This window comes from Tachypleus tridentatus, chromosome 10 (genome assembly GCF_004210375.1).
Source record: "Tachypleus tridentatus isolate NWPU-2018 chromosome 10, ASM421037v1, whole genome shotgun sequence".
In the NCBI taxonomy this organism is placed as follows: Eukaryota; Metazoa; Arthropoda; class Merostomata; order Xiphosura; family Limulidae; genus Tachypleus; species Tachypleus tridentatus.
The window spans coordinates 153,747,959-153,774,108 of NC_134834.1; the positions used below are offsets into that span (position 1 = coordinate 153,747,959).

The 26,150-nt window shown below is 34.0% G+C and overlaps 1 protein-coding gene across 3 annotated transcripts in view; it reads right to left on the reverse strand.

Moving 5' to 3' along the window:
• The window catches only part of LOC143230669 (BRISC and BRCA1-A complex member 2-like), a 36,901-nt gene that overhangs the window by 2,765 nt on the left and 7,986 nt on the right, over positions 1 to 26,150 (reverse strand). For 2 of the 3 annotated variants that reach the window (XM_076464595.1, XM_076464591.1), the window contains exons 3-8: positions 23,990 to 24,081; positions 23,164 to 23,352; positions 16,333 to 16,407; positions 14,386 to 14,486; positions 12,041 to 12,140; positions 10,616 to 10,686 (exon numbers count right to left, since the gene is read on the reverse strand). In XM_076464595.1, the coding sequence (XP_076320710.1) occupies positions 10,616 to 10,686; positions 12,041 to 12,140; positions 14,386 to 14,486; positions 16,333 to 16,407; positions 23,164 to 23,352; positions 23,990 to 24,081 (628 nt within the window). The remainder of the gene's footprint in view (positions 1 to 10,615; positions 10,687 to 12,040; positions 12,141 to 14,385; positions 14,487 to 16,332; positions 16,408 to 23,163; positions 23,353 to 23,989; positions 24,082 to 26,150) is intronic. The other variant, XM_076464592.1, reaches the window with a different exon arrangement.

Genomic DNA, 26,150 nt, shown 5'->3' on the forward strand with positions numbered 1-26,150 from the left:
AATGTTATCAATGAGATTAAGTTGGTGAAACAGGAAATCAGGGCATCAAAAAGGATGTATGAGAAAAGGTTGGCTAATAATTTAAAACTTGAAGAATTTCTTAATATACATTAAGGGTAAACAAAATGTTAAGGTGGGGGTAGGATCCTCAAGGGATGGCAAAGGAAAGTTCATATTTGATGATTATGAGAGGGCTGTATTATCAAATTTGCTTTTTATTCAGTTTTCACTAACAAAGACTTAAAACATATTCCACATCTTGAAAATTTGACAGATGGAAACAAAATCAAACAAGATGACTACATTAATTCTAAGCTAGTGAAGAAAAAATTTGGAAGTTGAAAGAATTATAAGTCTCCTGGGCCACACATTTCCCCAAAGGTTTTGAAAGAATCTAAAGATTGGATGTGTGAGCTATTTTATACTATTTTTTTGTCAGTCATTGAACAGTCAGCAGGTGTCAGAAGATAAGAATTTAATCAATGCAACTCCTCTTTTCAACGAAGCTGATAAAAAATATCCTAGTAATTACAGGCCTATTAGTTTTAACATCAGTTGTGGCAGAAGTTTTGTAAAGTGTGATAAGAAATGCTTTTACAAAGTTATTCAACAAAAATTAAAATTTTACTGGATAGTGATCCTTGGTGTGGATGCCAGTACACAGTTGAGGGATCTCCCAAGAATATTCTGTTTTATTTAGTTTACTTGCTCTGGGATCTGAATATCCATCTGTGGTTTCTGTGCATGGCGACCCATGCTTGATAAGAAAGGATTCTGGTGATTGAGGATTTCATCCCTTCCCAACACACCAGTCTTGCCTTGAATTCCTGTAGCTTGATGGTCCCCCCAAGGTCAGTTGGCCAGTTCTGTTGGGCTAGGGTAGGCCAAGTACCAGTGCTGCATGTTCTTAATGGGTGTTGTGGACATTTGTGTCTGATGCTGGTGTTTGGGTACAGTGTTTGTAAAGCCGTGGCTTTACTGTGGTGTCCTTATTTGACATTGTAGTGTACCTCTTTGTAGGACACCATGGTATATGGTGTCAACAGACACTGACTCCCTTTCCTTTCCTTGTGGATTCTCCAAAAAATAAAAGACTGAAAAGCAGTCTCCACCTAATTTTGCACTTTTTCCATATTTTTTCATTGTGCATTCTTTGTCAGACAAACCTTAAAAGATAAATGCTTTTTGTTTTGTTTTTCAGAAGGGATCGGAGGGGCTTGCTGGCTCTCCAGGTTCATTCAAGAAGCTATGTTCTGTGGGCATTTTGGTGAAAACATCTATCCAAAGCACAGTGAACTCCTCTTGAATTTGAAGACCACTGGGGATATACCCATTGAAGTTACTCCCCCTACTACTTTGAATTCCTCACAGGAGTTGAAGAACATCCTTGAGTTGGAGATCTTAACTGGTTTCTCCAACCATGGAGTTTCTGCAGTGGACATATCTCCACTTGTAAAGAAGGAATTGTAATGCCTACCAATGTTCTTTTGATATTTGCATCACCACATCCACCTGCCACTGTCAAGGCAAATTATATGAACTTTAAGGTACAGCCATATATTCCCAACCCTCTCAGATGCTTCCAGTGTCAGCAGTTTAGTTATTCAAAAGTAGCTTGTCATTGTTCTGTGACATGCTTGTTGTGGTGGCAGAGATCAAGCTGCCCACAAGTGCAAACTGGACCCTTGATGTGTCAATTGTAATGGTTCCTATATCTCTTACTATCAATCTTGCTCTAAGTCTATGTAGCAGAAAAAGACACAGCAATTATCATTTCTTATCCAGAGGCTTAAAAAATGTTGTTCTTGATTCTTTCATGAACATGCCCTGCTGTACTACATTCTACTACTACAATGGGTGTGCAGATGTTGCTTTCTGTACCTCTATCAGTCTCTTGTATGTCATGTGACCTCACTGCATACAACAGTTGGCAAGTCAACATCTACTCCTGTCTCTCCCCACCATTCTGTCTAGTGACTGGCCAGGTCCACTTCCTTCAGCTCAGGCTTCTGGTGTCTGCTCAGGTCCATCTTGTTCAGCCCCCATATGCAGGACAATTACTCATTCATGCCTTCAGTTGCTGAAACCTATATCTGCCCACCCAAGCCAGGGCAGGATTCATGGAAGTCGACTGACCTCTTTCTAATAAAGGAAAACTGAATGATCATAAACAGAATGATTCTTCTCACAGTTCTCCTCCACCTAGGTAAAAATGGCCACTTTGTTACATCGGAGCTGTCAAAGTTTTCTTCTAATCTGGATGGCATTAAGGCCTTCATTAACTCCTATCATCCCATGTCTTTCCTTACATGAAACATACCTGAAACCTGCTCATACATTCACCTTTCAGCAGTTTTCTTTATTCCAAAATGATGGGTTATTTGATGGGCAATGCATGGATAAGTGCCACTACTCATGAAGAAACACATGCTCACCTTGTCTGTGCCACTCACTACACCAGTGGAGGCCTTAACCATCTGCATTTCCTTGAATAGTACCATCACTGTTTGTTCTTTTTACCTATCTCTTGGAGAAACTTATGATCAAAAAGACCTTTAATGCTCTCACTGAACAGTTGCTATCTCCCTTTTTAATCTGGGGGGCTTTAATGGGCACAAGCACCTCTGGATTGGTGCTGATATTGATAGAAAGGGTCATTCCATACAGCATATACTCTTGGATTGCAACCTTTATCTTTTCAGTACTGGTTCTTATACTTATTTTCATGCACCTAGTCAGTTTTTTACTGCCATTGGTAATTACTCCACTTCACTTTTCTTGCAGGGTTGACAGTGACTCACAGAGCAGTGATCATTTTCCTATTGTTTAGTGGGAGATTGGCTGTAGTCAGTGCCATCTAGGCAAACAGCCACAGTGGAAGTTGGACCAGGCCAACTGGCTTTTTTTCACCTCTCTCTCAGAACTTGATCCAGCTGTTGTTAGTCAACCATCTATCAATGACTACATGGAAGCAATAACTGATTGCATTGTTCAAGCAGCATTTTATTCTATACCTAGAATCTTGACACATTTCCCATAGTATCCTCATTCATGGTGGTCTCCAGCCTGCCAGCAGGCATGGAAAGTTCAGAACTGCTCCTGAGATACATTTAATAGGTATCCCACTCTTTCAAACCACAGCTGTTCCGTAGGCCCATAGTCATACTTGGCAGGTCAGAAATAAGAGCCAAAAGGAATCTTGGATTAAGTCCATAACCAGCATCTCTTTTACTACCAGTTCCATAGTTATATGGGACAAGATTCAGGTTAATAGGGTGTTCTACCATCCCCTTTCCATCAGTGTGAACTTTGCTTATCTTTCCAGCACTTTTGTCTCTTCCACTTCCTTCTTGGCTATCAAGTCTTGGACAGAGCAACTGCCTCTTTTCTTTTGGGCCTATCACAACTACAACTATAACAGTCCCTTTACAATGCTGGAACTCAAGATCACTTTTCATTGGTCTGGCAATACACCAGTTGGACCTGATGTTGTTCCCTACAAGATGCTGTTCTTCTGATTGTTTTTAACCAGATCTGGCAGAAGAAGGTTTTTCCTGATGCTTGGTGCTACCAGACTAGTGCCCTCCCTTTCTTTAAGCCTGGGAAGGATCCCAAGATTCCTTCTAATCATCATTCAGTTGCTTTAACTAGCTGTCTCTGTAAGGTCTGATGCTTGTCTTGTTCCTTGGAGCAAACAACTTTCTTTTGCCCACCCAATGTTCACCACACACCACCAGATTCAATTCAATTCCCTGGATCATCAGGGAAGCCTTCCTCATGAGAGAACATCTTCTGTGTTCTCTGACCTTGAGAAAGCTTATGACACTACGTGGAGATAAGGCATTTTGCAGGGCTTCCACTTATATGGGTGGCTTGGCCATTTATCTTTTTATTTAGAACTTTGCAGAGGATGTGTAAGTTTGATTCTTTTCCATTCTTCTACACAGAAGCTTGGAGTCCCTCAAGTTTGTCTTGAGTGTTACACTTTTCAGTATCAAGATCAGTGTTATCACTACCTAACTTCTTCATACTGTGCAAACAAGCCCTTTACTGACAACCTCCACACAAGGTTTATTGAGTGGCAGCTTCAGACTGCTCTCAATTACTTTTACTTACCTTTTCTTTATCCAAAACTGTTTGCATGCATGCATCTACAACCCAATACTGAACTCTGTCTCAGCAATATTATCCTTTCAGTGGTCCCTGAGGTAGAGATCTTGAGGCTTATCTTTGACCATAAACATTTTTTCAAACCATCCTTCTATTTCTCTTTATATGGATGATTCAAAGTCAGGTGATTGTAGGCTTTGCCATGGTTTCCTGAGACTCAGTAGTTGCTCAAAGGATGCTCTCTACAGTTTTTGTGTTTTCTGCTGAGATGTATGCCATTTCTTTTGCCCTGGATCATGTAGAAACTATGAAATATACTAACTGTACTATTTACACTGACTCTCTTACATCTATACTGGCCTTGGAACCACTTCATGTAAGTTCTAATCATCTTCTCCTACATATTCAACAACAGCTGCCCCATTTCTCACTATCTTCTATTAGTGTCCAGTTTTTCTGGGAATGAGCTCACTGACACCACAACTAAATCCATGTGTTGTGGAGCCTGCCCTATATTGAAGGCTTGGCTTTGTGCCAGTTGGTAGTTGACTTGTAGTGAGCAACACCATAACAAGCTTTTCCAGATCAAACATTCTATTCTTCTTTGGCAGTCTTCTTTCAGTATTGATTAGAGGGAGGAAGTTGTCCTGGTTAGGCTATGCACTGGTCACAGTTTTTTCACCCATTTTTTTTTTTTTTAATTAGGGTCTGATCCATCAAATATGTAGCTTTTGTGACACTCAAGTCACAATAGTGCATGTTTTACTGCTCTGCCGTCATTACAACTCTGAGCAACAATACTATTTTAGACATTTTCTGTGAGTGTAGCCCTAACATTGGATAGTGTCATTGGCTGTGGTGACACTGTCCACCTTGATTTTATTTTTAACTTTTTATGAGCCATCGGCCTTTTTATTTGTATTTAAATCTTTTATCTGAATTTCTGGCATTAACTCAATTCATTTGTACATTTTATAACTATTTTACTTCTATGATTTTATTGGTTGTTTTGTGCCAATAAATGCCAAACAATCAACCAACTATTGGATAATGAACATGGTTTCTCTGAGGGAAAATCTTGCCTTGCAAATGTTTTGACATTCTTTGAAAATGTTACTGCTGATTTAAAAAGGATTTAGATCATTCAGTGAGTTGGGCAAGTAAATAGCAAATGGGTTTTAATTATAATAAATTCAAGATAATACATGTGGATTAACATAATTTGGATGGGAATAAACGTAATAGTCTCTGAAGCCATGTGCCATTGCTAGTGGTAGGGGAAATAGGATTTTAGATTCTATTTACAGAAGTATTGAATGGAAGTTAAAAGAAGTTATAATTTCACTATATATAGCACTAGTTAGGCCACAATTGGAATAATGTATCCAGTTTTTATCTCCTTACCTCATGAAAGACATTGAATTGTTGGAGAAGGTTGGTTACTAGAATGGTGCCTGGGATGAAAGTGTCAGACAAAGAGAGGCTGAAATCTCTCAATCAAAAGAGTGGAGGTGTCTGAGATTGTAAAAGGATATTTACAATGTTGATACATCATCTTTTTTCATACTCAACAATGAGAATAGCAAGACTAAGGGACACAAATAAATTTTGGCAAGGTTAGAGTCATCTTCATGTAAAACAGTTTTATATTTCTAACAGGGTTGTTGGCCATTGGAATGGATTGCCTTTAGTTGTTGTTGAGGTAGTAAATTTAAGAGAAAGCTTGATAATTATATGAATAAGGGCTGGATTTAAGGCCTTTTTTTAAAATTTACTTATTAATAGTTTAGTTTACTTGGAACAGCCACGATGGACCACTAGGTCCCATGTCATCTTAAACATTATAATGTGTGAAAGGATAGGTCAGGGGAATCAACTGTGGGGTGAAAGGCACTGAAAGAAAGGGGCCATAATAAATTAATTCTGTCAAGGATACTGCCACAACTTAACTGTTGGAATGAAATTATAAGTCTGTCATTATGATCCAATACTTGGTTTATGTAAGAACAAGCAGGTTGGCTGGATAGATTGGTGGGACCAGCTCAATGGGAAGGGAAGGGTTGTTGTTTTTTTTTGGAATGGATTATTTGCATTTAAGTAGGGCAGGCATTGGCTTTTTTGCAAACGATATTAAAGTAAGGCTAGGTTTAAACTGAGATTAGACAGTGATGAATGCCAGAATAATAAAGGAAGAGGAAAATAGAGAGAACAGTATAATGTAAAATCAAATTACAAACATACTTTTACCTGATATGATAAAGAGAGAAAGAATTCAGGTGTTAATAAAGTTATAATTATGGGAGATTTTCATTTCAGACATAAATTCTTGGAACTTTTAAGAGACAAAACATGAAGGGGATAAGTGTTTAGAAACTGTTCAGGATGATTTCTTTATCAACTGGTTAGGGAACCTGGTATGAACAACAATATTTTAGATTTTTATTAACTTAAAATATAGAAATGGTTGAGAGAGTGGAGACTGGAAAGCATCTGGGTGGAAGTAGTATTCCTCAATTAGGCTTGGATTCCAAAATTCAAAAAAGTAATTTGATAGAATGAGACAAGAAGTGTATGTTGTGCATTGGGAAAATGAATTAATTAACGATACTGATCAAATGTGGAAAATTTTAAAACTGAATTATTAAATAATGAATGTTACTTAGAGAAAGGAATGTTAATATCTGGTGATTATGGGATGACTGGATTATTAAATTCCACTTTTTCATCAGTTTTTACTAATGAAGCTTTAAGAAATATTCCTTATAGAAACAAGACATACAATAACCCTTTTGCTACAGGTCAAAGGCCATGACATCTCATTTGTTGACTTGCATTCAAAATTTTATTGTTGAACTACTATTTTGTGAAATTACATCAATAAGTTTGGAATCAAATTGTAGATCATAATTCAAACTTTAATATTATATATGCATTAATTTCTTAATTTAAAAGGAAATATTAAAAGAATGCATCTAAATATAGATTTTTAGTGAGTCAAGTGGTATGTTTAAAATTAGATGTTTGTGATGTCAAAATACTAAGTCTACAGATTCATACAAACTAGGAACTCAAATTACCATTATTAACCAGCTAGAATATGAAATAAAAATCTCATATTTCTATTTTGCCAAGATTTGGCTTATATATTGAATCAAAAACAGTGGCCTCATTCACATCTTTCCATTTCTGAAAACTGTCCCTTACATACACTTACTTCAATATATGACATGTAAATAACCAATTGACAGCTTAGAATATCCCCCTAGTGGTTTTTCTCAGATATTTTAATCTGTGAAAAGACTATAACGTTCTGTTGAACCAAGAATTCAAAAACGGTATGTTGTATCTTTAGTCTGTTCAAAAACCATATTTCTTTGAACCTAAATACATCTTAGTTACTAAGCTTAATAAAATATAGTGGAATTCTATGGTAACATTTATGATTATTTGGTTATTCAACTGTGTAAACAAAACCTTAAAATTTTTTTTGTTTGATATCCTCCACATATGGAATTTTAAAAGGCTTAATTAACAATCTATGTTCAGCAGCAACTGAGTTTAAAGGTCATAGCTGGAAGAGATAATTGTTTGCTTGACTTCATTTATTGTTCTATATTGTGAGAAAAATACATTTAATAATTTATTTCTAAACAGTAGTAATCAATATACAATGCATAATAATTGTAATATGACTGTATATTACAAAATACAGCCAAAATAGGGAAGACAAAAGTTCAGTTTTATATTATTGTATACATAATGAGTACACATGCAACACATCAATGCAAGTTATGTAGTTATGTAATGTTAGCTAGTTGCAGTTGGGCAAATAAATGGCAGATGACTTTTGATTATAATAAATGCAAGGTCATGCACTGTTTGAATTATGAATACTAGCAGAGACCTGAAAAACATTTGCAGTTAAATTAGTATCTTTATTGCAATAGTACTTCTTTAAACTAATTGTATTCATAAACACCAAAATGTGCAAGTCCATTTGTCTTAGTCCTAACATTAGTTAAGGTTTTCTAAAATATGGCCTACATTCTATTGAGATAAATATCACTGTAACCTGTGTAACTTTTACTGTGTTTTTACTATAGTTTAGTCAGAACTAAAATTTACCATACTTAATACTATTGATAAATAAACCTGTAACATTATTCAACGACCTAACTTCATACCTTTTCAAAAACTAAGTTTTTTAAGTTATTGTATCAAATGGTTACTAAAGTATATTTACATTCACCTTTGTTGTTACTCTTCAATTCATAGAGCAGTTCTAACAACTTGTTCACTGAGCTTTGCAGCTCCCTGCTGCAGTTAGACTAGTTGTTGCCAAGTGCATAATGTGCTTATGCTGTTTTTCAGGGGTAAACTTACTGCACATGTTTATAATTTATATTGACCAACAGAATTATAGTATGATCATTTTGATGGGAATAACCTTGAAAATATAATGGAAGAAAGAGATCTTTTGTGTTTTCCTAGACCAGCAATGTACTGCTCCTACTGATAAAGTAAACAGGATTTGACACTGTATCCACAGAAATAATGAATACAAGTCTACAGAGGTTATAATATCATTGTATAAGTTATTGGTTAGGCTACATTTGGAGTATTGTGTTCAGTCTTGGCTTCTTACCTTAGAAGGAAAATTCAATTGTTGGAAAGGGTTCAGAAGAGGATGGTACTTAGGATGGATAATGTTAGATTTTATGCATGGGCTGGATTCTTTACAGTAGGTATCTGTGATTTGTTGGTGGTAAATTTCAACAATAAAGAAACAGCACATAGTCCACTTGTTTTAAAATAAATGTATATCAAAACAAGGCAAATGTTCATTACACTGTTAACTATCACAGTTATATGTGGAGCTTCAAATAACTCTCTTTTTCATCAAAATATACACAAGCTGGTTCAATTACTTCAGAATACAGTATATTAAATTATTCTACTATTATTACAATATGACCTGGGATAATTTCATTTTTAAAATTGCCAGTATATGATCTTTATGGCTGAATGCACAACTATACAGTCTAGATCCACCATACTGAACTACATTTCTAACACATTTATACCCTGACAAAAAGATCTAAAATGTTCCACACACCAGAAGATATTATGAAGCAATAACCTCAATTAAAACAAGAAAAACTCAACTTCTAGTAACACGATACAATAATATAACAATCATCAGTTCATAACTGTTAAACCACACAATGTATGATTCGTAAATGGTTACAAAAACAAACTTGTTATAAACTATCACTTCTGAAAATAACTAAATTTAAAACTCATGCTATATAACCTATTTAATCATAACACTCATATTAAACTTAAACAGAAACAGCCAGGTTGTGATACAAGGATAGATCAAGATTTTTAAAATTAAATTTTAAGGTTAGAGGGGATCTGACAGGTATTTAAGATCATAAAATGTTGATGCATCATGTGTTTTCATATTTAATGATAAAAATGATATGACTATGGAACACAAGTATAAATTTTGGTAGGGTAGAATTTGTCTTCAGCTAAGACAGATTTATTTTTCTAACACAGTGATCAGCTATTGGAATGAGTTGCCTTCAGATGTGAGAGATGCAGTCTGAAGAAGCTTAAGGGAAAACCTGATAAAGATTTGAATGATAAGATGTGGTTTTAGCATTTCATTTTATGTTAGAGTATAGTACAGTGGACGGGATGGCCTTGATGGACCTACAGATCTCGTTATGCTTGAATTGTATGTATATATCACACATGTAACTTCTTGTTTTATATGGCTGATCCTTTTATCTACCTTGGCTGCTTTGATCAGCTGTTTATACATTTTAACTTGATGACTGCTAAAGACACAAACATAAGATTTCCAAAGTTACACCTCAACATGTTCTGCTGATTATTTATTACATTTAATTACTGCACTACCTACAGTAATAACATTTCTACACACTGGATGCTTGGTTAAAATTGCTCCCCAACTACTGCAGCAGTATATAGATAGGTATTTCAATCAATGCAATGAATAACTGGTTAGCTAATATGCCTTGTTATAACATGGAACACCCAGTAAGATTTAAATTTTAAATCTCACTTTCATGGACATGTATATAGGAAAAACTATGTAACTACATATGAATGTGGAGGTTTGTACTGCTGTGAAGAAATGGTATTCCATTCCATACTACTTCTAGTTTACCAGATTCAGATAAATGACACTTTAAAAAATTTATCTTTTTTATTGTGTATTTAAAAATAAACCTGTAAGTTGTTCATACGTAAAGTGAGAGCAATAGAACTATTAACACATCTCTACAATGACAACACACGCTTGTAATCCATAAATAATTAATATTTGTATGCTAGTGACTTAAATAACACTAGTTCATTACCAATACACCCTGTACAACAGTAACACATAAGTATCCAATTATTTGTTTACATATAAATACATAAAGATAAAATAACAGCTCATATAAATTGGCAAACAAACAAAACTTACCTTCCAAAGACACTAAGAAAAGATGCAATATATTCTTTCCTCTTCATAAAGCCTTTAACTATTTGATCTACCTGAATTAGAAAAAAATGGTTACCACCATGAACATTTTTTTACATCTAAGATACTGAAAAAGTTTGCTGAGAACAAAACTGATAATTAAGCTAAGTAAAGAGCAAATTTTAAATATAAAAATAACTAGGACTTACTGTAACAGAAATTTAGACCTAGTTAAGTTTAAAAATATTTTAAATAGCAGTTTCCATCATGCCACAGACAGTATACATAAAATAAGAATCTACAACACACCATTTTTTTCATATATACTTAATATTTCTCATTGTCTAATAAACAAAAATAAGCCTTAAGAAAAATCAAAAATGCTACACAAATCAAAATGATCCCCAGGGTGCAAGCTATAATGTGGGATATAAAATATATACCCTAGATTTTGGAGGTGACCACAGAAGTAGGACTCACAACTGTATGCAGGCAGCAATGGTCAATGTAGATATGGGACATTGTGGGGTTGAGCACCCACATCTCTCTCTCTAATTTTTATTTGTTCTGATTATATTATTATTATCATTATTGTTGTTTATTAATCTCTTCACCTGAGAGTGGCAAATGGAGATTAGGACTGACAGATGATGTATCATCACTACTATCTGTGTCTTACTTCTGCAGTCATCATTTTAAATCCAGCATTATTGTCTGTACCTTCGGGGATTCCTTTTAATTTGTGCAGTTTTTTTTTATTTTTGTTTATTAGGAAATATCATTTATCAGTGCTTTGGATTTGTTGTGTTTAGTGCATTCTGTCTTTGATTTTGATTTACTTGACTGTTGAATATTAATATTCTATACTTAATATCATCATGTGTATATAAAAGCTACAAAAACTTGAATACCCCATTCATTTTGTATGATACATGCAATCAATAAAACTCTTACATAGTTCTTTATTTTTTGGTAACCATTCATTTCTGGTGTACCTAATATAAAACTAACTAAATATTTCATACATAATTTCAGTACACTGAATTGTATTATAAGGTATATACAATAATAATTAGAATCTAATCTACATAAACTCAGTTCTACAGCTATAAAATTATCTGCTGTCAGCCTTTAATTAGATATTTGTACATTTGAAATCACATTTTAATTCAGATCACTACAAACTTGCAAATGGAAGGATTGCCTGTTATTAATTTTGTATTTACTGTTGAGTTTGATGTATTTTTTCTTGAATTAACTTTATATATATATTGTGTATACATATTTTAAAATAAATCCTACCCAGGATCGCTTTTCAAATGTATGCATAACTTGCTAAAAAGCAAGGTGCCTTGCTATTTGTTTTTTTTATAATTTGTATAATACATAAAATAGACTAAGTTCCCATTTCTACTTTTAATAACATACTTTTCTTGTTAACAACTCTGTTACAATTGGTACATAATCCATCAAACAGCCTCCATTAGGAAAACTGGGAATACGAAGTGCAGAAGTTTCTCCTAGTGATCTGAAATAATAACATCAGGAGGAAATAATATTTTGTCATTATAAGGAACACAAGGAAACTGAGAATACAAAATGTTGATATTTTTCCTACTGCTCTGGAATAATCAACATTAAGAAGAAAGAACATGTCATTGTTAGTACAGAACAAAAGAAAACTGGGGATGCAGAGTGATTTTCTCCTGAAATAGTTAACATTGGGAAAGTAATGTGTTGCCATCACTACTATAATAGTATGCAACCATACGTAATACTATTATATATTCTGATGCTTTCAAAATAATAATACTACGTTAGTATACTTCTAGAAACCTATCTAAGAAAAAAATAATACAAAAAAGTAGGCAGTGTTTAACATCATAATAAGACTGTGATTACATTTATTGCATGCTCATATGAAAACTTCAGCAAGCTCACCTATGATAGCAAAGCATCCCTTGTAGAAATATTTCATTATACATTAACATTACTGTCAGTATTAGTATTTTTTCACATCAGTATGAGTTTTACTATTAAACTCCATGAACATTAGGTAATAAAGTAATTACTAAGCTTGAGTTGTGGCTTCACTCTGTTGACAGGTGTTTTTTTAACATGTTCTATATGTATTGGTGGTTTCTATATGGAATAGGGTTGGGTTTTAATCCTATGTGCAATGGAAACAAGTCAAAGTGTGCATGCTACGGCCTTTTATATAGTGCCATTCAACATGTTATTGTGTATTTGATGTTACAGCTATTCATTTTATACTATGTTGTTGATTTAACCAGTTTGTAATAAAGGAGAGTAAATACTAGATAAAATACATGAGGATACTGAAAAACACTGGAGATATGCACTTCAGAAGTTCTAGAGGTTATACAAATGAAAACTATACAACGAACAAAAGTAATTCTATTCTTTACTTGAACTACACTTCACACTTCAACTTGTCCAAGTCTGATATTAACAATTTGCAGACATCTCAAGTACAAAGAAACACATTTATTTGTACACAACAGGTTTATAGACTTTAGTAAAAGCTTACCACATCTGACGTAAAAACACATGGCAAGTTTGGAAGTACAGTCAACATTCCTTCTTCAATATAGGTTGGTTCAATGGAACAACTCTGTACACATTCGATTAACAGACTGAAATAACAACTCAATCAGGTGATCTCAGCATACAACTTGTTTTGTAAGTAGTTAAAGCAGAGGTAGCTCATTGTATTTTGCATATCAATGCACTGAACATATTGTCTTGGTTATTTATTCGATACATTTGACTGCTAAGGCTAACATCTGAGACTACATCACAAGAAAGACTTTATAACTATTTAGAAATGTGATTACGAGGTCTGTTCAAAAAATACGCGGACTGTTTGAATTGCGCGGCTCCAGTTGGTTCCAGGGAATCCGCTTGGTGTCGCTAGGTTTGCACAGATCAGCTGATTACGACGCCATTTCCCGATTGCAGATATCTTCATTTGTGTATTAGCTACGCGGTTTTAAGTGAAGTGCGATTTTTTCGTTTGGCAGATTTCAGAATGAATGACCTGAAGGAGCAACGACTTGCTGTGAAATTTTGTGTTAAACTTGGAAAATCTGCGACTGAAACTTTTGCTATGCTTAACACGGCTTACGGTGATGTTGCTATGAATCGTACGGCATGTTTCAAGTGGCATGAACGTTTTAAGGATGGTCAACAGTCCATTGAAAATGATGAGCGTCCTGGACGTCCTTCCACGTCAACTGATGACCCACACGTCCACAAAATCAACATCCTGGTGCGGGCAAATCGACATCTGACTGTCAGGGAGCTTGCTGAAGAGTGTGGGATATCAGTTGGATCTTGTTACAATATTTTGACCGAAAAATTGATGATGCACCACGTTGCTGCAAAATTTGTGCCTCAGAACTCGTGAGGTTTTGGCCAAACACTCGATCACTGTTCTTCTCCACCCCCCTACTCACCTAACCTTGCTCCTTGCAATTTTTTCTTGTTCCCCAAACTCAAAAGACCCTTGAAAGGAAGAAGATTTGAGACGATTCCCGAGATTAAGGCAAATGCGACGAAGGAGCTGGAGGACATTACAAAAGAAGTGTACCAGGACTGTTTCAACAAGTGGAAACACCGTTGGGATAAGTGTGTGCGTTGGGGAGGAGAGTACTTTGAAGGGGTCCCAGACCTGTAACTTCTAAATAAAGTACATTTTGTTTTATGACGTCAGTCCGCGTATTTTTTGAACAGCCCTCGTATTTACTTACTGTTCAACACGTGGAGACAAGTACAACTGAGGAATGATTTTAACTCCTTCTGTTGTTTGAAATGTTATTAGAAGCACAGCAGAATCTTCACCCAGATTTTCCTGAATAAAAGAAATTGCAAATTTTTTATATTATGAGTCATGTAACGTCTGCTCCTGATAAAACTATTAATTGTACTCTACACTGCTGATTTAGCAAGAGTTTGTAATAGAGAAGAGTAAATACTAGATATAATACATGGAAACCACTTTGAACATGTACAAGTAATAAAAGAAATACTAAATACTTTAGATATTCCAGTTATTCACAGACAAATCATTAGTAAAAATACTTAAACACCAATAGTTTGCATACAAAAGACAATGTTTTTATGAAAGCCTTCCCAATTGTATGAAAATATACATTCTCTATTAAAAGTTATGAAAACTATAATGAGTTCAAAATGGCTACAACATCAATCAATTCCACTGACCTTATAGCAAGAGAGTTAACTTTTTTACCCAAGATTTTCTTTATAACTATATTTTTATATCATTAGATGTAATTATTTGGTATTATTAGAAACTTGCAGTTATTCAGTAGGTAAATAAATAAATCTGTAACAAGAATTTCTTCAAGGAAAAATAGTATATTGTTACAAGAAAAATCTGAGATCTTATAAAGTTAAGACTTTGCTGTGACTGTGGAAGGCACATAAGAGTCCATGGTTTAAAATTCTAGTTTGAAGCAGCACAAATGGATAAAATGATGTCCCACTTGTTCTGAATGTGATGCCAATCAATTGCAGATTAACCCCAGGCTAATAGCTGGTATCCATCATACAGGAGTGAAGTAAAGTGTCTTACTCAAGGAAACAACAATAATATACTGGCCAGCCTTGAAATAACAACCATCCAACTCCAAATGCAAAGCATGAGCCACATTACAAACTTTATTAAACACATTTACTGCCTCCTTAGTGATCATTATCCAAGCCAGATGCCATTGTTTTATATTATTATATTTATATGTATTAAAATAATACAGAATAATATCAAATGGAGTAGTTATTGGCATGTATGCTTATTTAACTAAAATATGTACCATAATGCACATGAATGTTTCATTGGCACTGTAGCTAAAATTCGTTTTATGAATGCCACATGATGCATACATGCATTGTCTATTTTATATATCATATCATGGTTTGGAACATTTTCTTCATATGCAAGAAGGATAAATTGTAGTCCAGAGAACATCATATTTATTAATGATATTTTCTGATGCATTTCAATTGTAAAATAAATATTACAAAAACTTCTGTTTGTTAGACTACTTTTTAGTCATTATTTACTTGATGAGTTTTCATAAAATATGGCTTTATACAAAGGGATATTTTCAGAATAATTTCCACAATAATACTTTGTGTATTTATGGTTTCCCCTTTTCAAAACACACTAAAAGTTATTCAAATGATTTCTTAGCAAGGGGTTTAAAGAAGCACTATTCATTCATTTTATAAAAGACAACTAAATAAATATAATAAAACTAACAATTACAGCAGAATTGACTTCTAATGTATGCCAACTTCAATGAAGTGCAGTTGCCTCAATACTTTTTTCTTTAAGACACATTTGCTAGTGGCATTGGCTAACACACATTTGCAGTCAGTGGCAATGAATGTGTTAATAAAACTATGATATCATAAGGTACCTACTTGTGGTTAAACGTGTGATATAACACCACAGTAAAGCAGACAACAGCTATATAATAACAATAATATACAACTTCATTGAGACAAGAGACAAGATTATCTATTATTTTTTATGATTTCCTTTGCATGTTAAGTATTATTTTAACAATTAGAGTTTACAATGAAATCTTGAGAAAGTAAAGAAAATCAAATCAGATTGATTAAAATTTCATTCAAGTGCCCAAGACAAACCTTAAGCTAGGTATGTGACTAACCCTTGTAAGAACTGGGGGTATCTTAGAAAAATCCACAGGTAGCCTGATCAGGAAGTTCACTGGACCATTTCTGCTCTAAAAGTAAAACCATCAAATGTTAATTCAAGGTCTTTTCTGCATCTTTGCTATCCATTCTGTGCCAATCATTCCCCTCACTTTGATATTCAATCTGCATCAATCATTCCCTCTACTTTGGTATTCATTCTGTATCAGTTATTATTGCCACTAAACACAAAATATACTATTTAATTTGTGCAACTCATTTTTTGCACTTTACCATTCATTCAGTACAATTCAATCCTGCCACTTTTCTGCACTATTCATTAATGCTATTCTGAATGACATTAATTACAAACAGTTTCCAAGTAAAATGTTGCCAGCTCTCAAAAGTAAGCTGTAATCTCTTTCTATTTCCTTTTTTTTTTATTTGTTAACACTTTTAACCTTTTTTGGAAGTCTTTAATGTATATGTCACATACTTTTAAGTTTAGTTCACACTTGTGTAAAAAAGATGATTATGATAATATAATAATAAATTGACAAAAAAACAATTTATATCATAATGATAAATGTTTTACGTTGGGGAGCATACTATTTGTTTCAACAGAAAAATGGTCTGTCATCTTCTGGTAGTATGTTCCCCAAAGTAAAAACTTCATTGTGCTTATAAATCATTGCTTCTAAATCTGATATTAAATTCAGTTTATAAAGTACAAACCAAAGACAACTGGCATTTTTAGTATTACTCAATAAACCTCATAACCTTTCCAAATAAGGTGTTTGATGTATCTAAACTACCTGTTGATCTTTTTTTCATTAACCAGTTGTCTAGTTAAGAAGATAAAATTTACAAGTATTTTTACACACAATATCTTTTAAGTTTGAAAAGTAATTTCATTTCCTTCATGTCAGTTTAATACATCATATAACATGCAACACTAGTTTCCGATGTTGGATGTACAAAAATCATTAATGTATATATACTGTAATGTTTGATGTATTGGCAAATTCTATATCTTAAGAGCAAGCAACTGATTTATGTTTTGTTTGTAGTAACATATTTTACTTTATAGTTAGTTTCATTAAATTTTATTGGTTATAATGTTTGAAATAATTTTTAACAATTCTTTTATTTAAAATTGCATTTATGAAGATGGCATTGCATAGATATCTTTGTATATGAATTTCAGACTAACCTAATTTCCTAAGCTGTCTGAACCTTGATATATTACTATTATCATAAGCTATTAACATAATCTGAAAATTTACATAAATTATCATAAAGTCTCGTATAACAAACTGTTTCCATTAATTCGTTAATTTTCTATTTTATTAGTTTATAAGGTTTGTTAATCAGAAGCTCTAAATAACACTTAGGAAAACTATGTCAGAAGATCCTCAACATCTTAGTAACTTCCTTGCAACAAAAAATATTCTGTAACCCTTATTTATGTAGTGACAGAAATAGTTCTGAATTTCACCTTCTGATAACAAGTTTACAGTATATCTTTAGTTAGATATAGTCAGGTAAATTTAGATAAATGTTCAATAATGTAAAATACTACTATAGCATACAGAAACAGTATATCACTTGTGATTAACCTTTGTGCCCAACTTGCCATTTATATTTTGTGTAACTTTTTTTTAATTATTGCATTTTCGTTGTTCTTGGTATGGAGAGGACTGCACTAAGCATTAGCTCATCCTCTTAGTTAATATGTTAAAGTTTCTTCTGTTATCATCATTCTTAGTGTAGCAAGGCACTTAAGTAATTTATTCAACTTTTCCTTTCTCTTGTATGCGTAAAACGTGTTCATTAATTGGCTAATGTCCATATTCTCTTTAAATGAAAGATAATTTGTAATGCTATGAAAAAAAGTTCTCGCATGAATTACATATTAGAAAGAACAATTACTTATATTTCAGGCAAGATTTTAATGGGTGTCTTTCTCCTTTTGTAAAACAAATAGGATTTTTTGTTCAAACAGTCTACCTTCCAATTTTGTTAGTATCATAACTCTTCATTTAAAATGGAGTTACAAGCTGTCTTAGAAAATGAACCTTTTACATGTCTTTTACCTATTAGATTTATTGCATTATACTTTTCATCCCAAACATTAAAGTACAACTAGCATTTTAACCTAAAAAACTAAGTCAACGTCAACTTCTTTTAATAATTTATATAAAAAATAATACTTCAGAAAATGTTTATATGATGTAATGTACAAATTGCAAAAGGCATTATATAATGGAAAGACAGACAGTTTTTTTACTTGTTTGTGGAAACATTTAAAATCTCCATCAAGATTTTGAACAAAGTCTTGAAATAATCATTCTTTTGATTTTCCTGAGATAAAAACTTCCAGTAAAGAAAAATAACCTTGTTAATAAAAAACAAAACCCTAATTTTAACAAATACAAAAGTGTTTCTTTATATTTATATATTTGGCAGTTCATTTACAAATGTTTCATTAATTAAGCAACTTTTGAATATAGACTACTAATGTTATGGATAATCATGTAATTCTCCATTTTAATTTCTGTAAGCTTCATTTCTTGTATCTCACCACACTAGTAAACTTGGTAAAATACTGAAACAAAATAAACAAAAGTTTTACTCTGTACAACCAATAACAACCTTGTCAGAAGTGGTCATGTTTTGCACATGATATGGTACCAAAATGTGGGTTAATATGCAAGCTTGGTTTGTTTAATGTTAAGATTTTTTGTACTTAATGCAAGATTTGATCTAGGTAAGCAGATTTCACCTTTAGATTTTAACTTTTAGATACATTAGCTCATTGAGTTGAGTTTAACATTGCAACTTAACAAACTTTGGATTGCAGCAATATCTAACTTTTGAGGAAGTTACAGTTTCACTTAAATGACAGCTTAAGCATATGTAATTTTGATTTACATTTAGCTTAACATGTCAGGGTTGTTTTGTTTTACTAGACTTCTAAGTTAACATGATTTAATGCAAGTTACAGGGAGGAGAGTTGAAACTGGTGAGAGAAAGTACAAAGGCCTGCAATAGTTTTCCTGTATTAAAATTGTTTGCATGTTCTAAGGTAATTCTTGTATGCTAAATCCAAAAATGATATCTATTTTTTTCCATCATGTACAGTTTTTTTTACCAATACATAAAAGAAAAACCACAACACAGTTTTAACACTAAAAGATGTAGATTTTCCAAAAAAAAATGAGAATGATTCGTTGGTTGGTTGATTAGAGTTATATGGCACAAACAGCTGGACTATTTCTGCCAAACATCTGGTGAAAAGGTAAAATTAAAGTGAATTTAGTAAAATTCACAAAAGGAAATTAATGTAAAACAAAGTTTAAAAAATAAATAAATAGCATAAAACCAATGTTTGCATCTAGTCTACAATGATAAGAAAAAAACTGCAGTAACAGAAGTTGAAAAGGACTTTCTGTAGCATAATTGTAATTGTCATAACCTGCAAGGAAGACTAACAGATAAGTACAAAAACCACTGTCAGTCACCGAAAGTTGGCCTTTCCAGTCCTGGTTCCAAGTTATTTGACATTATGGCCACTTTCAAAAAGTAAAGTAATAAAAGTTTTAAAGACGTGTAGCAAAATTTTAATAATAACTCACCAGAATGACTAACGGATAGTTCAAACAGCAGTGTTAGTCACCTGAAGTTGGCCGTTCCAGTCCTGGTTTTGAGTTATTTAACGTTACAGTCATTTTCTAAGTTCAAATTGAACTAGATGGAAATCATATTAAAAAAGATATAATGTACAAATTAAAAGACTTAAATGGCATTAAAAAGATTAAAGGCCTTTAAAAACTAAAAACTTTACCACAAGCTGAGCCTTGAATAAAGGACCATGTATGTTGGAATACCAATGTGACTCAGTATCTAGAAAAACTGGATAGAATACATCTATCTATGTTAAACAGAAATGGGCCAGTCGGTTTTGAATATTGGCAAGAACAGGGTATGAACCAACGTGAAGTGATTCCAAGGCCAGTATAGAGCTAAGCGAGTAAGTATAAATAGTGCAGTTTGAGTATTACTGAGCTTCAATGTGATCCAGGGCAAGAAAAATGATGTACAGTTCAGCAGTGAACACAGAAGCTGTAGAGGGGATTCTGCACGCAACCACCGACCCACAACAAACCATGGCAGAGCCCACAGAGTCACCTGATTTTGAACCATCTGTATAAATAGAAATGGAAAGATGTTCAGCAAATAACAGACGATATTTCCAATCGGAAGTATCTGCTTTTCTCAGATACTTAAAGAAAGGTCACATTTGGGGACTGTAATTAGTCAGGGTGGGATGGGCTGACCAGTGGATACAACAATGTTATACAAGAACAGACCCAATTTATCCAACTGCACCTGGATAGGAAGGCCAAAAGGAGCAATGGCAGACTGTCTGTTCTGAAAAAGTATAGCCCACCAAGGAAGGAAAACACAACCCCTCGCAAAGTTCCATACCTCCAGGTTGTATCATAAGCCTTCTCAATGTCAAAGAATATTCATACAAGATGTTGTCATTTGAGAAAGGCTTCTCTGATCTACGTTTCAATGCCTGTTGTGAACTTAATCTAAGAGTCCTTCTGGCTTTGACGTCTTACCCACCGAGCATGTGCATAGGCCTGCTGGAAAGCGATGAGGTTCGAGAGTGTGGTCTTTACTGTTGAAAGGGAATTTTAGTGACTGAGGACATAAATGATTGATTGTTTTGCATCTTGGGGTAGGAGAAGAAGATGTATCCAAGGAAATGCCAGTACCCAGAACCAAAGGATGTGGATCTTGGTGTTTGTTGGAATGTATGTAAGGTTCAGAGATGGGTATTGAAGTTGATTCATCAACTTTTTTAACCATAAAGATCAAAAGGCTTTTCCTTTGATTTGAGAACAATTCTTTTGGAGGCACAGAAAGATCTCTCTGTACTCCCACTGTAGTTGTGGAACGAAGCGCAGCAGCATACGTTTGAGATGAAGTGGTAGACAGCAATTGTCAAGTCTCAGGATAAGTAATGTTATGAATCATTTTCAAATGCTGCACCTCTTTTTCTTCCAACCATTTAAGGCACAAAAGAAAGTTGGACTGGTGAGAGCCATTACAATTGATGCAATGACGGTCCGTTTCACACTTATAGGCGTCATGTTCCTTGCCACCACAACAAGCACATATCAGGGAACCACGACATGATATCTTTGAGTGACCAAACCTCTGACACTGAAAACATTGGAGAGGGTTTGGAATGTACAGCTTTACCCTGTTATTAAGATAACCTGCCTTAATGGTGGCAAGTGGATGTAGTGATGTAAATGTCAGAACAAGAATATTGGTAGGCATCATAATTCTATTTATGTGAGTGGAAATATGCCTCACTGCAGAAACTCCTTGAGTGAAGAGACCAGCGAGAATCTCTGACTCAAAATTGTTCTTTAAATACCTCTCAACAATGACTCCTCATGATGAATTCAAAATAGCATGAGGTGTAACCTCAGAAGGTATATCCCCAATTGCCTTTGAATTCAAGAGGAGTTCACTGTGTTGAGATGTGGATGTTTTCACCAATATATCACCAGATCAAAGCTTCTTTACTGACTTTAGAGAGCCCACAAGTCCCTCCAGCCTATTCTGAATAAAAAAGGGGGACAATTGCACCCACACACCACTCAGCCCTATGAGGGGACGCACTACAATGTCAAACAAGGACACTGCAGGAATACCAGGGTTTTGTGAGCACTATACCCAAACACCAACATCAGATACAATGTCCACAACACCTGTTGAGATCTTCCAACACTGGTACTTGGTTGACCCTAGCCCAAGTGGGCCAGCCGACTGACCCAAGGTGGGACACCCCAAGGCTGCCTGTCTACAAGAATTCAAGGCCAAAGTGGTGTGTTAGGGTTGGACCCCTAAATCACCAGGATCCTCTCCTCCCCCTTCACGGGTCACCACGCACAGCAAACATGTGGGTGGATGGTTAGATCCCAGAAAAGGTAAACTGAAAGAATAGAACCTTCCCTGGGAGGTCCCCTCACCACATACAGGAATTCTCACCAAGGGGAACTAGAATGAATGAAAATGCATATTCAATTGACATCACTGTTCTTTCCTTTTCTTCAGTTTGTTTACATTTTTGTTAAAAAACATAATAATAAAAAATATTCATTGTTGCAAATTAAATAATTTGATCTACATAAATTTTTTCTTCCCAAGTTATAAAAAACATTATGTGATAAAAAAATGAATGTTATTTTTAAAATCTGCATAGCTGGATTATGGAAGATCCATTATTAAAACCAAAAATCTTTTATGAAATTAAAATTTGCAGGCCTATGTTATTAAAGATTTTTTTCACTTCTCTTACTATTTTTAGATATCCACTGAACATACTTGCTCTTATATAATGTTTTGTGTTGAATAAAAATTGAGATTTTTGAATTTGTGTACTGTGTTTTTCTGAAAGACTTATTTTTCTTTGGTCAAAGATCAAAGAGAAGTACACTCCCTGACTTGGTATCCTTTAACCTTCAATTAGCAGAGCCAAAAAAAATGACCTATTACATGTCCTTTATCAGTAGACATGAATAACATCTAAACATACATTTTTAAGATCATATCTTCACATCTTGTACATCTATATATTACATCAACCTTTACCAGCTTCACAAACACTGTATATCCTCTCCAACCTGTAATTACCATACATGCATTTTATTCTGTTATAGATAATATGCACTACATACACTAAAAACACTAACCAATTCCAGAAACACAGCAGGATAGTCTCAAACAGTTTATAACCTTAGATTTTGCACTGTACTCTTTACCTTTCTATTAAAAAAAACTTCCACATCACTTTCTGTGAGGTCAGCTTGGTGTATCAATGAGGAATATTCAAACTGAAGTCTTGAGAAATCTTTTAGCTGAGATGCTGTTTTTTTTCGATACAAGTCCAGCAGTTCATGGACTGACCGAAGTAAGCATGAAGTGTCTCTTGGTGTCCATTCACACAAACTCTATAAAGTCAAGACGTTGTTGTACCAATCATCTTATCATCCAAAGTATAATATTTAGCTCTTCTACACTATCCCACCTATCCCAACTTATTTTAAACAATACATAAATAAAAACTCCTCAAAATACTTGTCCCATATTTCCATTAACATTTAACATTGTAACTTTAACTTTAACTCCTTTAACATTGTAACTTTTACTATACTTAAAACCAAACTACTCCCATAAGCTGACCACATAACAGATGAATTTTAACTGAAATCAGGCCTAAATTGTTATGAACATGTGTCCTTGCAGTTTTTCTTTATGGATTCAGAATCTTTAACAATCTTTGTATAAAAGCTTTAACAATAAGTTCTATTTTTGATCTAAAGAAGCAATTCCAAAAGAGAGTTCACATCATAGCAATTCATGTAGTTAATTATAAATTTTAGTGTTTATTAAATGATTCTAGACACATTGATGTGTTACTAGTTACACTACTCAAATATACATTAAAATTTATTTGATACAGTCATGCATTTAGTAGTTTAAATATAAATACAGCAACATTTTAATTCATAAAAAATAGTTCTTAGGATAATACAAATATAATTTGAATCTTTAGCAATATATCATAAGCTTTAAAGGCTAACTTACATGCACATCTTCTATATTGGGAAGAAATTCTGTATCATCAAAAATAAAGTCTGGAGGGTGCTCTTCATGCTCACCATCAAAAATAACTTCCCCTAATCAAAAAAGTAATCAATTTATATTCAAGCCAAACATGTCATTTTACAACTGCAGTAAATTTCTATAGGAAATAAATACTGCATGTATTTTGAAATGTCTTTTATTCAATAAAGAGATCCTATACTTGTACAAGAATTTCAAAAAAATGCAGCACTGATGTTTCTAGTGAATTATTTAGCTGACAAGCTTTTAAAATACAAAAAAAAAAAAAAAACAAATCATTTGACTTATCTATTACTGAATTATACTGGTTTCTGGAAATTTACATCTCCTCAGTAACCCTAAAGAAGATCAACTTCAAAAAACAATCTATGCTTCATGTAGTGGAAGAGTATATATATTGCATGTGTGGTGCTTTGAGATGTCTTTTATTAACACAGTGATTCCTTATTTACATATGAATTCAAATTCTTAAGTCAGCTGTTTAAAGTACTTGATGTTGAAGGAGTTGCAATAACATCAATGAGAGGGCTACCTAGTAGGAACGAATACACCGAAACATTAGAGGATAGAAAAACTACTTCAGAGGAAGAATCAAGTCTAAATAAGAAAGTCAACCAGCCACAAGGTTCAAAGCTCCTGGAACATGACAGACCAACAACTAAACGTGGCAATCATGGGCCCAAATATTAAATTCCAGGCCTAGAAGGTAGAAGTCCCAATATCAACTGCTTCCTTGTCAGATAACATAAGATAGTGGAGTTGTCTGAATAGATCATTACAAGATGACTAGACAGGGTACATTGGAGATGGCACCAAGCTTCAAGAGTGATCACACATTGATATGAAGGTACCACACCCAGAATATGTGGGAGAGGTGAATAAATGCAAGTTCTGGCAAGATGGAAGAATTGGGATGTGCAACTCCATGATGGATTGATTGAGCCACCATGACAAGAAGAAGAAAAGGGAGGGATACGATTGGTTGGTAGGAATTTATTGGCACAGAGCAGCTTGGCTAACTCTACCAAACAACCGATAAAAAATTAAAAGTAAAATTTATTAAAATATGTAAAATGTAATAGCTTTAAAACAAAACAAAGTCCAAGTTTTTAATCAAAATTTAAATAGAGTAAAAAATGTCAGTGGCCCTTAAAATTTTAAAAACACAACTGAAGTAGCAGCATTACAATCCCCAATGACATGGTCCAGTGTCAAGGGTGAACACATGGTAAAAATATGTCTAAAATGGTTCCATCATTCACAGTTGTAATGAAAGCACGACAATAAAACGTAGGCTATTGTGACTTCAGGTCACACATACCACATATTGAAGCATCAGTCCCAGATAAAAAAAACAAAGACAAGTTAAAAAAACTTTGACCAATGCAGAGCCTAGCTAGGACAACTTCCTCTTTCTGATCCTTATAGAAGCAAGATGATCAAAGTCCAATAGAAGGTTTTATCTGGAAAAGCTTGTTATTATGTTGTTCACTCCAAGTCAACTCCCATTTGTTAAGGAGCCGAGCCTTGAACAAAAGACCATAGTCCATGTATGGGATAGGTACTGTTGTGATAGCACCAGAGCACATAGACTTAGCTGTGGTGTCAGTGAGCTCATTCCTGTGAAGAACTAGATAGAAATGGATGATAAAGAGAAATGAGCCAGCTGGTTTTGTACATCGACAAGAACAGGGTGAAAACTAACATGATGTGATTTCAGGGCCAGTAGAGAGCTCATGTACTATAGAGCTTCTATGTGTTTCAGGGCAAGAGAAATGGTGTACAGTTTGATATTGAACACAGAAACTGTAGAGAAGATCATATGTGCAACCACTGGCCCACAAAAAACTATGGCAGAGCCTACAGGGTCACCCAATTTCAAAACATCTGTAGAAATGAGAATGAGAGAATAGTTCAAACATTGTTTGGCAAAAAGAGGATGGAACTTCCAATTGGGAGTATCCACCTTTTTCAGATAACTTGGAGAGGTCACACTTGGAGATGGTAATAAGCTATGGTGGGTGGGCTGACCAGTGGCAACAGCAACATCATCCAAGGACAGACCCAATTCAGCCAACTGTACCTGGATAGAAAGGCCAAAAGGGGCTGTAATCTGAAAAAG